This window comes from Salmo trutta, chromosome 39, assembly GCF_901001165.1.
Source record: "Salmo trutta chromosome 39, fSalTru1.1, whole genome shotgun sequence".
Taxonomy (NCBI): Eukaryota; Metazoa; Chordata; class Actinopteri; order Salmoniformes; family Salmonidae; genus Salmo; species Salmo trutta.
The window spans coordinates 12180502-12197582 of NC_042995.1; the positions used below are offsets into that span (position 1 = coordinate 12180502).

The following is a 17081-nucleotide window of genomic DNA, read 5'->3' on the forward strand; positions in this document are numbered from 1 at the left end:
TGGATTAGTTGATTCATTTATTTACTGTGACAACAAATGGAAATGTAGCTACAGCTAGGTCTAATTCTATGTCAGATCTATATTTCTCTTCCTAATGTGAGTAAGCTACAGTATGACATCTGTCCTGTAGTGACTATTTGTTGAATGTGTGCTGCTGTTTCAATCTCTCTCTCACTCTCTCTCTCTCTCTCTCTCTCTCTCTGTCTCTCTCTGTCTCTCTCTCTCTCTCTTTCTCTCTCACTCTCTCTTTCTGTCTCTCTCTTTCTGTCTCTCTCTTTCTGTCTCTCTCTTTCTTTCTCTCTCTCTCTCTCTCTGTCTCTCTCTCTCTCTCTATCTCTCTCTCTCTCTCTGTCTCTCTCTCTCTCTCTCTCTCACTCTCTCTTTCTGTCTCTCTCTTTCTGTCTCTCTCTTTCTGTCTCTCTCTCTCTCACTCTCTCTTTCTGTCTCTCTCTCTCTCTCTCTCTCTCTCTCTCTCTCTCTCTCTCTCTCTCTCTCTCTTTCTCCGACCCCCTGGGGACAGAACCTCTCTATTCTAGCAGAAGTAAAACCATCCCACCCTGACCATGCAAATCAGGGCTGCATTCAGTGAGATGAAACGTTTAGAACATTAAAGATAGAAATACAATGAATAGAAATAACACTCAAAATTGACAAATAATGATGTCTGTTCTATTAGACACAACTAATTAATTCTAGTAGCACAAAAACCATTAACTCTATCCACTGTATGGGGAAATGATTTTACACTTGCTGACAGACAAATAAATTGGGATAGAGTATGGAAAATACATTTGGATCATCTAGAAACCCCAATCACCAATGAATTAATAAATGTGCCATAGAACCTATCTAACACCTAAGAAAAGACATCACATGGTATTAGTCCATCACCATTATGTGAGTTCTGCACCACAGTGGACCTTGGTACTTTTCAGCATGTGCTGTGGAAATGACTGGGGGGGGGGGGGGGGGGGGATGAATTAGATCCAATAGGGATGTTGCTTTGTGATGACTCTGACTGGCACTTGTCAGAACTCCAACGGAGAGTGTGGTTGGCAGGAATCACAGTTGCTAAGAAAATGATTGTATAAAGGTGGATTCCACCTCATCAGTTACCATTGCAACAATGGCTGCTCACATTTAAGGAAACTTAAATGTACTTATGGAGCTCTCCACGGCCAGGATCCACAGGGACAAGGTGTCCACTCTGGACACATGGAATAAAGTAGCAGGGGATATTTCAGAACCGTTAACCAACGGGCCTTTACATCCAGGAATGTGTATCAATATTTTGTCACTATTTCTTTGACTATATGATGTATTGTTCAGTAGATTTACTATGTAATATACATTTATTTGTTTTTATCTCATGATTTATTTGACATGCCATCAGATTGCTGGTGGGTTGTGGGGGGATTGAAAAAAATCTATCTATAAATGTATGAATCTGTCACGTCCTGACCAGCAGGTGGAGTAGGTGTATAAGTTTTGGTCAGGGCGTGGCAGAAGAAGTTGTGTTTTCTATGTTCTGTCTAGGTTGGGTGTTTCTATGTAGAGTTAATTGGGGTGGACTTCCAATTGAAGGCAGCTGTGTGGTGTTGCCTTTGATTGGAAGTCCTATATTAGTTGGGTGTGTTTGTGGGGAATTGTTTGTGAGCACTGCTTGTTGAGCCTGCCACACTGTTGTTAGTCGTGAGTTTTGTTTTTTCTGTGCATGCTTTACTCCTTTTTTGTGAATTAAAAGAATGAATATCCATATACCTGCTGCATTTGTCTTCCCTTCAACACAACGAGGAATTTCATGACAGAATCCTATGAATTGATATAAAAACTTAATGTAAAAAAACTAGGTGGCAACAAAATAGTTTTCTGATCGGTTGTATCTTAATCACACTCCTCCCACTAGCTCTTTCTCTTCGCCTGGAACCATATGCCCAGCAGCTTGTAGGAGAGCACGGATAATACGACAAACTTTAACCAAACTAAATATTCTACCTTTATTTGTATTTTTTTACCCCGCTTTTTCTCCCCAATTTCATCATATCCAATCTCGATCTTGTCTCATCGCTGCAAATCCCCAACGGGCTCGGGAGAGGAAAACCACACTCCTTAACACCTGCCAGCTTAACCAATGTGTTGGCGGAAACACCATTCAGCTGTTGACCGAAGTCAGTCTGCAGGTGCCCGGCCCGCCACAAGGAGTCGCTAGAGGAGCCAAGTAAAGCCCCCCCTGGCCAAACCCTCCCTAACCTGGAAGATGCTGGGCCAATTGTGTCCCGCCCTATGGGACTCCCGGTCGGTTGTGACACAGCATGGTATTGAACCTGGGCCTGTAGTGACGCTTGTTTCATGCTTGTTTTATCGCTTGTTTACACAACATGCCTAACACTTTGAAGATGCAACATATATTTTTTATTGTGAAACAAACAAGAAATAAGACAAAAAAACGGAAACCTTGAATGTGCGTAACTATCACCCCCCAAAGTCAATACTTTGTTGAGCCAACTTTTGCAGCAATTACAGCTGCAAATATCTTGGGGTATGTCTCTATAAGCTTGGTTCATGTAGCCACTGGGATTTTTGCCCGTTCTTCAAGGCAAAACTGCTCCAGCTCCTTCAAGTTGGATGGGTTCCGCTGGTGTACAGCAATCTTTAAGTCATTCCACAGATTTTCAACTGGTTTGAGGTCTGGGCTTTCCAAGACATTTTCATGTTTTCCCTTAAACCACTCGAGTGTTGTTCTGCCCCTGAACAAGGCAGTTAACCCACTGTCCCTATGCTGTCATTGAAAATAAGAATTTGTTCTTAACTGACTTGCCTAGATAAATAAAGGTAATGAAAGACTGAAACAAGTTTCCCTCAAGAATTTCCCTGTATTTAGCACCATTTAACATTCCTTCAATTCTGATCAGTTTCCCAGTCCCTGCTGATGAAACAAATCCCCACAGCATGATGATGCTTCACTGGGGGGTTAGAGTGATGAGAGGTGTTGGGTTTGCACCAGACAGTGTTTTCCTTGATGGCCATAAAGCTCCATTTTAGTCTCATCTGACACGAGTACCTTCTTCCATATGTTTGGCGAGTCTCCCACATGCCTTTTGGCAAACACCAAATGTGTTTTCTTATTTCTTTCTTTAAGCAATGGCTTTTTTCCGGCCCCTCTTCCGTAAAGCCCAGCTCTGTGTAGTGTACGGTTTAAAGTGGTCCTTTGGACAGATACTCCAATCTCCGCTGTCGAGCTTTGCAGCTCCTTCAGGGTTATCTTTGGTCTCTTTGTTGCCTCTCTGATTAATGCCTTCCTTGCCTGGTCCGTGAGTTTTGGTGGGCAGCCCTCTCTTGGCAGGTTTGTTGTGGTGCCATATCCTTTAAATTTTTAAATATTGGATTCAATGGTTCTCCGTGGGATGTTCAAAGTTTCAGATATTTCTTTATAACCTAACCCTGATTCGTACTTCTCCACAACGTTGTCCCTGACCTGTTTGGAGAGCTCCTTGGTCTTCATGGTGCCACTTGCTTGGTGGTGCCCTTTGCTTAGTGGTGTTGCAGACTCTGGGGCCTTTCAGAACAGATGTATATATACTGAGATCATGTGACAGATCATGTGACACTTACAGTGGGGGAAAAAAGTATTTGATCCCCTGCTGATTTTGTACATCTGCCCACTTACAAAGAAATGATCAGTCTATAATTTTAATAATAGGTTTATTTGAACAGTGAGAGACAGAATAACAACAAAAAAATCCAGAAAAACGCATGTCAAAAATGTTATAAAATGATTTGCATTTTAATGAGAGAAATAAGTATTTGACCCCTCTGCAAAACATGACTTAGTCATTGGTGGCCAAACCCTTGTTGGCAATCACAGAGGTCAGACGTTTCTTGTAGATGGCCACCAGGTTTGCACACATCTCAGGAGGGATTTTGTCCCACTCCTCTTTGCAGATCTTCTCCAAGTCATTAACGTTTCGAGGTTGACGTTTGGCAACTTGAACCTTTAGCTCCCTCCACAGATTTTCTATGGGATTAAGGTCTGGAGACTGGCTAGGCCACTCCAGGACCATAATGTGCTTCTTCTTGAGCCACTCCTTTGTTGCCTTGGCCGTGTGTTTTGGGTCATTGTCATGCTGGAATACCCATCCACGACCCATTTTCAATGCCCTGGCGGAGGGAAGGAGGTTCTCACCCAAGATTTGACGGTACATGGTCCCGTCCATCGTCCTTTTGATGCTTTGAAGTTGTCCTGTCCCCTTAGCAGAAAAACACCCCAAAGCATAATGTTTCCACCTCCATGTTTGAAGGTGGAGATGGTGTTCCTCCTCCTCCAAACACAGCGAGTTGAGTTGATGTCAAAAAGCTCCATTTTGGTCTCATCTGACACAACACTTTCACCAGTTGTCCTCTGAGTCATTCATTGGCAGACTTCAGACGGGCATGTATATGTATTCTTGAGCAGGGGGACCTTGCGGGCGCTGCAAGATTTCAGTCCTTCACGGCGTAGAGTTACCAATTGTTTTCTTGGTGACTATGGTCCCAGCTGCCTTGAGATCATTGACAAGATCCTCCCATGTAGTTCTGGGCTGATTCCTCGCCGTTCTCATGATCATAGCAAATCCACGAGGTGAGATCTTGCATGGAGCCCCAGGCCAAGGGAGATTGACAGTTCTTTTGTGTTTCTTCCATTTGCGAATAATCACACAAAATGTTGTCACCTTCTCACCAAGCTGCTTGGTGATGGTCTTGTAGCCCATTCCAGCCTTGTGTTGGTCTACAATGTTGTCCCTGACATCCTTGGAGAGCTCTTTGGTATTGGCCATGGTGGAGAGTTTGGAATCTGATTGATTGATTGCTTCTGTGGACAGGTGTCTTTTTTACAGGTATCAAGCTGCGGTTAGGAGCACTCCCTTTAAGAGTGTGCTCCTAATCTCAGCTCGTTACCAGTATAAAAGACACCTGAGAGCCAGAAATTTTTCTGATTGAGAGGGGGTCAAATACTTATTTCCCTCATTAAAATGCAAATCAATTTATAACATTTTTGACATGCGTTTTTCTGGAGATTTTTGTTGTTATTCTGTCTCTCACTCTTCAAATAAACCTACCATTAAAATTATAGACTGATCCTTTCTTTGTAATTGGGCAAACGTACAAAATCTTGCCAGGAAAATAGAATATGCATAGTATTAGTAGATTTGGATAGAAAACACTCTGAAGTTTCTAAAACTGTTTGAATGGTGTCTGTGAGTATGACAGAACTAATATGGCAGGCAAAAACCTGAGACAATCTCAACCAGGAAGTGGAAGGTCTGAGAATTGTAGTTCTACTTTTGAATCCCTAGAGAAACTGCAAATACTTAGAGGTCACGTTGCACTTCCTAAGGCTTCCATTGGCTGTCAACAGCCCTCAGAAAGTTGTTTCATCCGTATCCAGTAACCGGGCAGAATATAGGAGCTCAGTTACTGAGTGGCCTGCCAGGCAACAAAGGGATTGGAAATAAGCAGTCACACGAGCGCGGCTTTCCTTATTTTTCTTCTGAAATGAATACGCTATTGTCCGGTTGGAATATTATCGCAATTCTACGTTAAAAATACCGTAAAGATTGATCGTAAACAACGTTTGACATGCTTCTAAGTACGGTAATGGAACAATTTGACTTTTTGTGTCGGAAATTACGCTCGCGCGTTATGCATTTGGATAGTGACCTGAACGCACGAACAAAACGGAGGTATTTGGACAAAAATATGGATTATTTGGAACAAAACAACATTTCTTGTGGAAGTAGCAATCCTGGGAGTGCATTCTGACGAAGATCAGCAAAGGTAATACAATATTTCTAATACTAATTCTGAGTTTAGGTTGCCCCGAACTTGGCGGGTGTCTGAATAGCTCGCCGTGATGGCTGAGCTATGTACTCAGAATATTGAAAAATGTGCTTTCGCCGAAAAGCTATTTTAAAATCTGACACAGCGGTTGCATAAAGGACTACTGTATCTATAATTCTTAAAATAATTTTTATGTATTTTGTCAACGTTTATGATGAGTATTTCTGTAATATTTGTGCTCATTCACCGGAAGTTCTGGAGGCTAAACATTTTCTGCAATTTTCTGAACATCACGAGCCAATGTAAAATGCTGTTTTTGGATATAAATATGAACTTTATCCAACAAAACATACATGTATTGTGTAACATGATGTCCTAGGAGTGTCATCTGATGAAGATCGTCAAAGGTTTGTGCTTCATTTAGCTGTGTTTTCGGTTTTTGTGACATATCTCCTTACTTGGAAAATGGCCGTGTGGTTATTTTTGTCTATGTACTCTCCTAACATAATCTAATGTTTTGCTTCGCTGTAAAGCCTTTTTGAAATCGGACAATGTGGTTACATTAAGGAGAAGTGTATCTTTAAAATGGTGTAAAATAGTCGGATGTTTGAGAAATTGAAAGTATTCGATTATTGCTGTTTTGAATTTTGCGTCATGCTATCTTGTCAAACAATCCCGTTAACGGGATCCTATCTCGAAGGGGTCCCCAAGAAGTTAAACACACAAAAACAGTTCAGCAGCATTGTTAAACATTTTATATTGTAAGCATGTAAGTTTCATTTCTGTACTGTACTTTAAAACATCACTGACCATTGTGTGTGGTCATGTTTCATCGATGATATTGGAGGGAAGTAAAAGACTTTGTAATTAATATTTATAGATAACTTGCCATGTTCACAGACTATATTATACAATACGAATATCATATTTGTATCTTCATATTAAAGTTGCTGAAAGTTCTTCAAGGTTCTTGTCCAGTTTAACCCTTACATGTCATCTCTCCTTTCCCCCTCATCCTATCTCTCCTAGTGGGTGTGGTACGTCCCTCCCTGACCGTTCTACTTCCCTCCAGTGAGGAGCAGGACCAGGGGAATGTGGCCCTAGTGTGCCTGGCCAACAGGGGCTTCCCGGGGGGCTGGAAGCTGGGTTGGAGGCTGGGGGCCGGGAGGGCCTTGCAGGGCAGCCAGAGCCTGGAGGTCCTGGAGAAGGACGGTCACTACAGCTGGAGCAGCAGCCTCACTCTCCCCACTGACCAGTGGAGGAAGTCTGGCTCAGTCACCTGTGAGGCCTCCCTAAAGGACCAGACCCCCATCACTCACACACTGGAGCCACACCACTGCTCCCAGTAGACACCCTGTACACAGAGAACACCTACCTATCTGTCATTCTATCATTCTAAATATCTATCTAGAGCTTCAGCTCTGGTCATCAACTTGGGATTCTGCATCTTTAAATCTGTACCTGTGTTTTATTGTTTCTGCTTTTAGATTGGAAATGTTAACAAAATAAAATACTTTGTATTAATGTCAATCAAGGTGTCCCTGATTTTTATTATGTAAAGAAATAGAAGTGAATATCTGTGGACCTGTGGTTGTTAAACAAAGACAAAACTGCTCTGTAACAACATGAACATCAGAAGGTTGGTAGGGGTGAGGGAGGGTGAGGGAGGATGGGTAGTGGGTAGACCCCCTGGGGACAGTGAATATCTGGGGACAGGAGCAGAACCACATCATCTGACCATTACAGACATGGGAGGGGGTTATGGGAAATAGCTGTTGGTTTTGATTGTGACTAAACTATTTGGTGAATTTGAGATGAATTTGTGAGTTGTAACCAGATTTTCTTTATGGAGGTAAAGTGGTGGTTATGAATATCTGGGGACAGAGGTGCTCTATTCTGGGAACCACATTATCTGACCATTGGTGGTAAAGTAGTGGTGATTTATGCTTGGTGATGTCATATAACCAGGACCTGAGTTGTGTGTTCAGTGAACCAGTGTTTCATATCATAGTCTGTTGTTCCTCAACACCTGCAGTAGGTCCCAGCTGCAGCAGTACAGTCTCTGTGCAGTCTGACTGAGGGAGGTTTTTGTACGACTCTAAATCACTGTGTGAAACGATCTGTGCCTCCATAATCACCCATACCATAGTAATCTCCTGCATCTTCAGCTTGGAAACCAGTGATAGTAAGAGTGTACTCAGTACCTGATCTACTGCCACTGAATCTAGATGGTGTTCCAGACTGAAGGGTATTTACTTTATAGATGAGGAGTTTAGGAGCCTGTCCAGGTTTCAGCAGGTACCAGCTCATGTCATGACCAATACCGGTTGAACTTGCAACAGCACTGATAGACACTCTGTCTCCCAGACGAACAGACTTCAATTCATCAGCTTGATTCAGGACACGTTGTGCAGATGATGCTGAAATTGAAACGGAGAAATTAGCTTTGAGTTGTCTTAAAAATCAACTTATAAGGCATTGAAACATTTTCCATGGACAAACATGTACAAGCTCCTGTAAAAACCAGTAGACCACAGGGAGAATGTTGAGAGTTTCTCACCCTGAGTCAGAAACCCCAGAATAATCAGCAGTGGAATCAGTGATATCATCTTCATCATCTTCATCATCATCTGTGACTCTGAGAGGAGTGAGCAGACTGGACCCAATGCTGATAACACTGAAGTCTTAAAGTGTCAGGAGCAGTGAGGCTCAACAACTATGCAAAACAGCACTATATTATTAAACACACACCTGCTGGGGATGAGGGAGGGAGAGAGAGAGAAAAAGAGAGAGAGAGAGAGAGAGAGAGAGAGAGAGAGAGAGAGAGGGAGAGAGAGAGAGAAAAAAAGAGAGAGAGAGAGAGAGAGAGAGACAGAGAGAGAGAGAGACAGAGAGAGAGAGAGAGCGAGAGAGAGAGAGAGAGAGAGAGAGAGAGAGAGAGAGATGAACCTTCCACTGGTGTAACATTCTTCACATGTTAATAGACAGGATCCAAGACTAGACCCATGGAGACAGGTGATGCTTACTGGAGCCTTACTATCTACAGTAAATCTATGGCTCTGGTGTTTTCAGCTTGTTGGCGCCCTCTTGTGCCAGAATGGAGTCATCCTGAAGATCAGTTCAGGAGAGAACAAATAGTTATTAGTCAAACAGTGGCAGGGTCAGGCTGTTGGTGGAATTACAGACTGGGCCTGCAAACTGTTTATTGCTTTTTGTAAATAAATAACTAGATAGGTGTACAATGACAGAACAGTATCAACATCACCAGATATTAGTAGCATATTGGTTAACTGAATTTGACTGCTGGTAATAAAAAGTGAATTTCATTGGTTGTTACTTTAACTAGTGGGATGTACACATGCTGTCAGAGTTATCAAAAGTTAGGAGTTCGGACTGGGAAGTTTCACTTGAACGGACATGCACCATACAGACAGACAGAGGACTCATCTTTCTATTTGTGCCGTGATAGCATGGGCAATGCCATTCAGGAATTGCCACCCAGTTGAGTACTTTGACTACTTTAAAATGGCAGAAGTTTGGTGGAAGCCCTCCATGGCGCTGCCCATGCTAAAACATTATTTTAACCACTAGAGGCCTCTATCATTCTCTATGACATGAACCATCTTACGAAGCGATAAAGGTCAGCCATTTTGGTCAGGGAGTTGGTCAACCATGGTTTGCCAGAGTTGTGATAAGATATTGTTTAAAATTCTACATTTGAAGAATGTATCTGCACTGTATGTTTATTAGCTAGCTAGCCAGACATTTTAAGAGGAATGATTGGATGAATTGTTCAGTCACGGCTGTCGTAGAGAGGAGAGGACCAAAGTGCAGCGTGTGTGTCGTTCCACATTTTATTTACACTGTGAAACTATGCAATACATAAATAAACTGAATGACAAAAAAACAACAAACCGTGACGCAGAGGTGAAACATACACTGACTCAAAATGAATCTCCCACAAACCCAGGTGGGACAAACACCAACTTAAGTATGACCTCCAATTAGAGACAACGATGACCAGCTGCCTCTAATTGGAGATCATCTCAAACAAAGGCCAACATAGAAATACTAAAACTAGAACTGCCCAACGTAGAAATACACAACTAGAACATAACAACATAGAAAAACAAAACTAGAAAACCCCCGTCACGCCCTGACCTACTCTACAATAGAAAATAACAGCTTACTATGGTCAGGACGTGACATTCACATTAATTGCCAATATACCAACATTCCATTTAAAAATCCAGTCAATTCACAGCAATACATTGTCTGAAATCAGTAGATGATATGACTTAGACAAGTTGTACTGATATTGTATCATATAATAGAACTCTCAGCTTTCGTTTTGTTTACATATATTTTGTTTAAATACATACTTTAGAGGCTATTTATGCAGAAATGTTGTGTTAAACCCATATAAACTGTATTTATGACTATATGACAATATTTTAGGTTGACAGAAATTCTATTACGCAATTTCCATTACATCACACAACTTACTTTAATTTTCCTGCATAAGTAAAAACAGGACTATACCTCTACTATCATTCATTCCTATTAGAATGGTTTGGATTTCTCCCTGACCACAACGGCAGCATTTTCATCCCATTCTGGAACTTTGAGGGTTTATGACGTAACCCTTCTAGTAATTTAATAGGATCTCTATGGCTAGGTTGAAGATGGAAAGTTTAAGACAGTGAAGTAATTCCATGTGGAAGCGTAAACAAATTCATGGGACCATTGACAACTACTAGCGCCATTGCTAACTAGCAACGCTGGTCCCATGAATTGCAAAGAGTTATGGGATATTAGATTCCCCTTGTCTTAACCATTATATTTTGAACCAAGCTATATGGTCACCCCACCCTCCTCAGATAGGATATAAACACATCACAACCCATGGCATAAATGTTTAGAATTACTGGAAATTATTTCAAAATGACAAATTCTCTCAGCGTCATTGCAAATTGTGTAGAATAGCATGAGATTATCTGTGAAACTGCAAATGTTCCTCTCTGCCCCATGGTAATATGTGTAGGATTGCAGGAAACTAACTTGAATAAATAAAACATTTATCCAGCCTTATTGCAAAATGTGTTGAATAGCATGAGATCATAAAACTGCACATTCTTCTCCCTGCCCCATGGCAATACAGTGCCTTGCAAAAGTATTCAGACCCCTTGGATTTCTTCACATTTTATAGTATTACAAAGTGGGTGTCACGTCCTGACCAATATTTAGGTATTATTTGTATTATATTTGGTCAGGACGTGGTAGAGGTATATTTTGTTTTGTATTATGAGGTTTTGTGTGTGGTGTAGTGGGGTGTGTTAGTTGTTGGTATAGGTTCTAGGTTTGTTTTTCTATGTATAGTTAATTGGGGTTGGACTCCCAATTGAAGGCAGGTGTGTTGAGTTGCCTTTGATTGGGAGTCCTATATAGTAGGGTGTTTGTCTTTGTGTTTCGTGGGTAGTTGTTTTTTTGCACTGCTAGGTATAGCCTGCGAAACTGTCTCCTTTCGTATTGTCTGCATTTCTTGTTTTTCCGTGGTCAATGTCTTTAAATAAATATGATGTTGAACACGCCACCCGCTGCGTATTGGCCCACTTTCTCTGACGATGATTTCGCTATATCGTCTAGCGACGAAGAAATCTGTGACAGAATTACCCACCACAACAGGACCAAGCAGCGGAGTAAAGAGCGGGACGCGGAATACATGGATTATTCTGAAAAGTGGACTTGGGAAGAGATACTGGCCGGAGTGGGCCCGTGGAAGAAGGCTGGGGTGGAACAGGAATGCTGCATTGGGACACGTCTGGCTAGGAAGCTGGAGAGGCACCCCCAATAAAAAAAATTGGGGGGGCACACGGGTAGTTTGGCTGGGCGTAGGAAGAGCCATAAGCCAGCTACCCGTGAGTGCAGGAAGGGGCGTAGAAGGTGGAGAGCGCCGTGTTTCGCCGAGGTGCGCACTATCTCAGCCATACGCACGTACAGCCCAGTCCGCCCTGTACCAGCACCCCGCTTGTGCAGGGCTACTAGTTCCATCCAGCCAGGACGGGTTGTGCAGGTGGTGCGATCCCGGCCACCTGTGCGCCTCCATAGCCCAGTCTTTCCGATTCCTGCCTCTCGGAGTATCCCGGAAGTGAGTACTCCCAGTCTAGCACGACCGGTACCAGCAACCCGGACCAAGCTTCCAAATAGTCAGCCTAGTCCTGTTCAGCCTGTTCCCGCTCCCCGCACTAGCCCTAAGGTGCGTGTGCCCAGACTGGCACATCCAGTACCAGCCCCACGCATCAGGCATCTAGTGCGTCAGCCCAGCCTCGCCAGTCAGGAGTCGCCAGAGCCGCTCGCCAGTCAGGAGTCGCCGGAGCCGCTCGCCAGTCAGGAGTCGCCGGAGCCGCTCGCCAGTCAGGAGTCGCCGGAGCCGCCCGCCAGTCAGGAGTCGCCGGAGCCGCCCGCCAGTCAGGAGTCGCCGGAGCCGCCCGCCAGTCAGGAGCCGCCGGAGCGGCCCGTCTGCCCGGATCAGCCGGAGCGGCCCGTCTGCCCGGATCAGCCGGAGCGGCCCGTCTGCCCGGATCAGCCGGAGCGGCCCGTCTGCCCGGATCAGCCGGAGCGGCCCGTCTGCCCGGATCAGCCGGAGCGGCCCGTCTGCCCGGAGCTGCCGGAGCGGCCCGTCTGCCCGGAGCTGCCGGAGCGGCCCGTCTGCCCGGAGCTGCCGGAGCGCGGCCCGTCTGCCCGGAGCTGCCGGAGCGGCCCGTCTGCCCGGATCAGCCGGAGCGGCCCGTCTGCCCGGATCTGCCGGAGAGGCCCGTCTGCCCGGAGCTGCCGGAGTGGCCCGTCTGCCCGGAGCTGCCGGAGTGGCCCGTCTGCCCGGAGCTGCCGGAGTGGCCCGTCTGCCCGAAGGGGTCTGTTTGTGACCCAGAACCGAAATCAAGGGAGTCGGCCTGCGACCCAGGACTGAGGGAATCTGCCCGTGACCCAGAACCGGGTGAGTCTGGCTACGATCCCAAATTAAAATTAAGTAACTATGAATGTAATGAGTCTGCCTACAGACCGGGACCGAAGGAGTCGGCCTACGACCTGGAACGGAAGGAGTCTGCCTACTGTCCAAAGCCAAGGAAGTCTGTCTACGGTCTGGAGGGCAGTAGGCCAGAACCGGAGCCACCTCCAATATAGGTGTGTTGGGGAGGGGGGGTGTAGCACAGTGCCGTCGTTGACGGCAGCCACCCTCCCTTCCCTTCCTTTAGTTTAGGGGGTTTATTTTTGTATTGGGTTTTCTTTATGTTGGTGCATTCGGTGTATGCACCTTTGGGGGGGGTAATGTCACGTCCTGACCAATATTTAGGTATTATTTGTATTATATTTGGTCAGGACGTGGCTCAGTTGGTAGAGCATGGTGTTTGCAACGCCAGTGTTGTGGGTTCGATTCCCATGGGGGACCAGTACGGAGAAAAAATTTATGAAATGTATGCATTCACTACTGTAAGTCGCTCTGGACAAGAGCGTCTGCTAAATGACTAAAATGTAAAATGTAAGGTATATTTAGTATTATGGGGTTTTGTGTGTGGTGTAGTGGGGTGTGTTAGTTGTTGGTATAGGTTCTAGGTTTGTTTTTCTATGTATAGTTAATTGGGGTTGGACTCCCAATTGAAGGCAGGTGTGTTGAGTTGCCTTTGATTGGGAGTCCTATATAGTAGGGTGTGTTTGTCTTTGTGTTTCGTGGGTAGTTGTTTTTTGCACTGCTAGGTATAGCCTGCGAAACTGTCTCCTGTCGTATTGTCTGCATTTCTTGTTTTTCCGTGGTCAACGTCTTTAAATAAATATGATGTTGAACACGCCACCCGCTACGTATTGGTCCACTTTCTCTGACGATGATTTCGCTATATCGTCTGACGACGAGGAAATCTGTGACAGTGGGATTAAAATGGATTTAATATACTTTTTTTTGTCAACAATCTACACAAAGTGGCAGAACATGTTTATATTTTTTAAAGATTGATACAATTTAAAAACGAAAATATAGTCGTTGCATAAGTATTCAGCTGCCTGAGTCAATACATGTTACAAACACCTTTGGCATAGATTACACCTGTGAGTCTTCTTAGGTAAGTCTCGAAGAACTTTCCACACCTGCATTGTGCAATATTTGCCCATTTTCCTTTCAAAATTCTTCAAACTCTGTCAAGATGTTGGGTTATCATGGCTATACAGCAATTTTCAAAACTTGCCATAGATTTTCAAGCAGATTTAAGTCAAAACTGTAACTTGGGCATTCAGGAACATTATTGTCTTCTTGGTAAGTAAATCCAGTGTTGATTTGGCCTTGTTTTAGGTTCTTGTCCTGCTGAAAGGTGAATTCCTCTCCCAGTCTCTGGTGTAAAGCAGACTGAAGCAGGTTTTCCTATAGGATTTTACCTGTCCTTATCTCCATTCCACTTCTTTGTATCCTGAAAAAAAACCCAGTATTTTTCAATGTCAAGCATCCCCATACCATGATGCAGCCACCACCATGCTTGAAAATAAGGAGGCAGTTACTCAGTGATGTGTTGTGTTGGATTTGCCCCTAACATAAGGCATTGCATTTAGGCCAAAAAGTGTATTCCTTTGATGTGTTCTTTTTGCAGTGTTCTTATAGTGCCTTGATGCATACAAGATGCATGTTTTGGAATATTTTTGTCTATATTTGTATTCTTCTTTTCACTCTGTCATTTAGGTCATTATTGTGGAGTCACTACAATGTTGTTGATCCATCCTCAGTTTCCTGATGGTAAAATCCCTGAGCAGTTTCCTTCCTGTCCTGCAGCTCAGTTCAGGATAAACTGGATGACTGGATCTTTGAGGTGTCTGGGTGGTTTAATGCATCATCCACAGCATCATTATTAATTTGACCATGCTTAAAGAGATATTCAATGTCTGATTTGTTATTGTTACCCATCTACCAATCACTGCCCTTCTTTATGAGGCTTTAGAAAAAATCCCTGGTCTTTGCAGTTGAATCTGTGCATTAAATTCAAGACTTGACTGAGTGGCCTTGCAGATGGGAGTCAGGTAGCCTGGCACTTTAAACTATTGGGCCATAAACTGAAAGGTTGCTGGTTCAAATCCCCTATCTGACTAGGTGAAAATTCTGCCAATGTGCCCTTGTGCAAGGCACTTAACCCTAATTGCTCCTGTAAGTCACTCTGGATAAGAGGGACAGAGGAAGGGTTAGTAATTCCAAGTTCTTGTCAACCCCTATTATGTAACACAGAGTGAGTCCATGTATCTTATTATGTGATTTGTTAAGCCAGATTTTACTCCTGAACTAATTTAGGCTTGACTAAACAAAGGGGCTGAATACTTATGCAATGATTATATTTTAGTTGGATTTTTAAAAATCTTAATCCCACTTTGTTACACAATAAAATGTGAAGAAATCCAAGGTGTCTGAATACTTTCTGTGGCGCTGTATGTGTAGAATTGCAGGAAATTAGCTTTAAAACAGCAACATTTTCTCTCTTCCTCATTGCACAATGTGTAGAATTGTAGGAAGGTAGCCCCCACCTCCCCTTGACGAGGGCCTGCCAAACTACGGTACGTCACCACCTCTGACCTTTTAACCTTTGAACTCAACCAGTCTGGCTGACTTCCGGTGCCCAACCCTTTCCACACCACACCACAAGACTAGTGAACTGACTTGTCTCCCCAGATGACCTGTGACTGATATCTGATCTCTGATTTGATATTTGACCTCTGCCAGTCTGTCTGGTGTCCACTGTCCAACCTCCTCTGGTCTAGCTCTGGTACCATGTTAATGATGTTAAGGATGGGGGAACATCTGGGGAGTGTACTGTTCTATTCTGGGACAGGGGCCACGCAAATCGAAGTTTCTGTTTCACAGCACTCTCTCTCTGTCACATACACATGAAAACACATACGCGCACACACACACACACACACACACACACACACACACACACACACACACACACACACACACACACACACACACACACACACACACACACACACACACACACACACACATATACACACTATTCTGCTCCCCTGAAGTGTTGGCCAGCTGTGCATGTTGAGGCACACCAATACTTATGATTTTCTTGCTACACACAATTTTATGTTGACATGATACAGATTATTCATCCTCTATGGGACCAGCATCTTCAGCCTGGACTCCACTGATGGTCAGAGTGAAGTCCCTCTCAGACCCACTGCCACTGAATCTAGCAGGAATCCCATCTAAGGGTGTCATTACATATCCTATCAGGAGTTTGGGAGCTTCTCCAGGTCTCTGTTGATACCAGGACAAGGCTTCATCTCCATCACTCCATTTCTGAACTTCAGGGTTGGTTGTACAGGTCAGAGTGACGGGGTCTCCTGGAGAACATGTCACTACAGGAGGCTGAGTCACAGTCACCTGACCTCTGGATCCTGAAGAGGAAAAATATAAATTGATCAACGAGTATAAATAAGATATGACTTATATTTAATTATATTTTATGAAGGTACATTTATTAATTGAGATCCATTTCAATGATTATACAAGGCACTCAACAATATGTATTTTTCCATTGTAAGAGTTATAAAACAACAGACGTTTGAGGCAGCAGCAGATCAGTGTCCAGATGAAGATGGTGATCAGAGTCATGGTGGTCCTGGTTTCTGTTGTGTTGAAGGACAGATCTCAGTCCTGCAGTGTGAATCTCTCAGGGTTATAAACACTTCCAGAGCACTGAAACATGAGGTGTCAATGCAAAGCACCTCCTCTATGGAAACACCCTACCTCAGGACAGAATAATAAACTGCAAAAAATAATCATGTGAAATGATTTATATTTCTGTTGTTGACAGTAAAATGCCACAATTGTCAATATTGATATTTGTCGTAAATGACAATGTTTCACTCTGCCATATGCGTTATGATAACATATGACATCATTGACTGAAAAAACATTTTGCAGTGAATTTGGGTGAAGAGACCTTAAGGAGGCTCAAGTCAGAGACGTCATTAATCAGTATACTATATAGGTACATGATGTGCTTAATTATTGTGTTTGTCTCATCTAGTTACCTTAAGATGAATGCACATAGATTCTCTGGATGAGAATGTCTGCTAACTGACTCAAATGTCATGTAAATGTAAATGATAAAAGATGAGTATTACTTGCTATATATTTCCTATGTAAAGAGTGTAAAATAGTGTAATTGTATGTAAAGCTGTGTTATGCTTTATGAGTATTGTAAAGCTCTACAAAGCTG

The 17081-nt window shown here is 43.5% G+C and overlaps 1 gene segment (V, D, J or C); it reads left to right on the forward strand.

Moving 5' to 3' along the window:
• Positions 1-6806: 6806 nt before the first annotated feature.
• LOC115179254 (Ig lambda-2 chain C region-like) lies at positions 6807-7347 on the forward strand (the record flags this gene model as incomplete). The annotated part of the segment is given in 1 exon segment: positions 6807-7347. A coding segment is annotated over 1 exon segment (360 nt), but the record flags the coding sequence as incomplete, so codon positions are not given.
• Positions 7348-17081: the final 9734 nt, after the last annotated feature.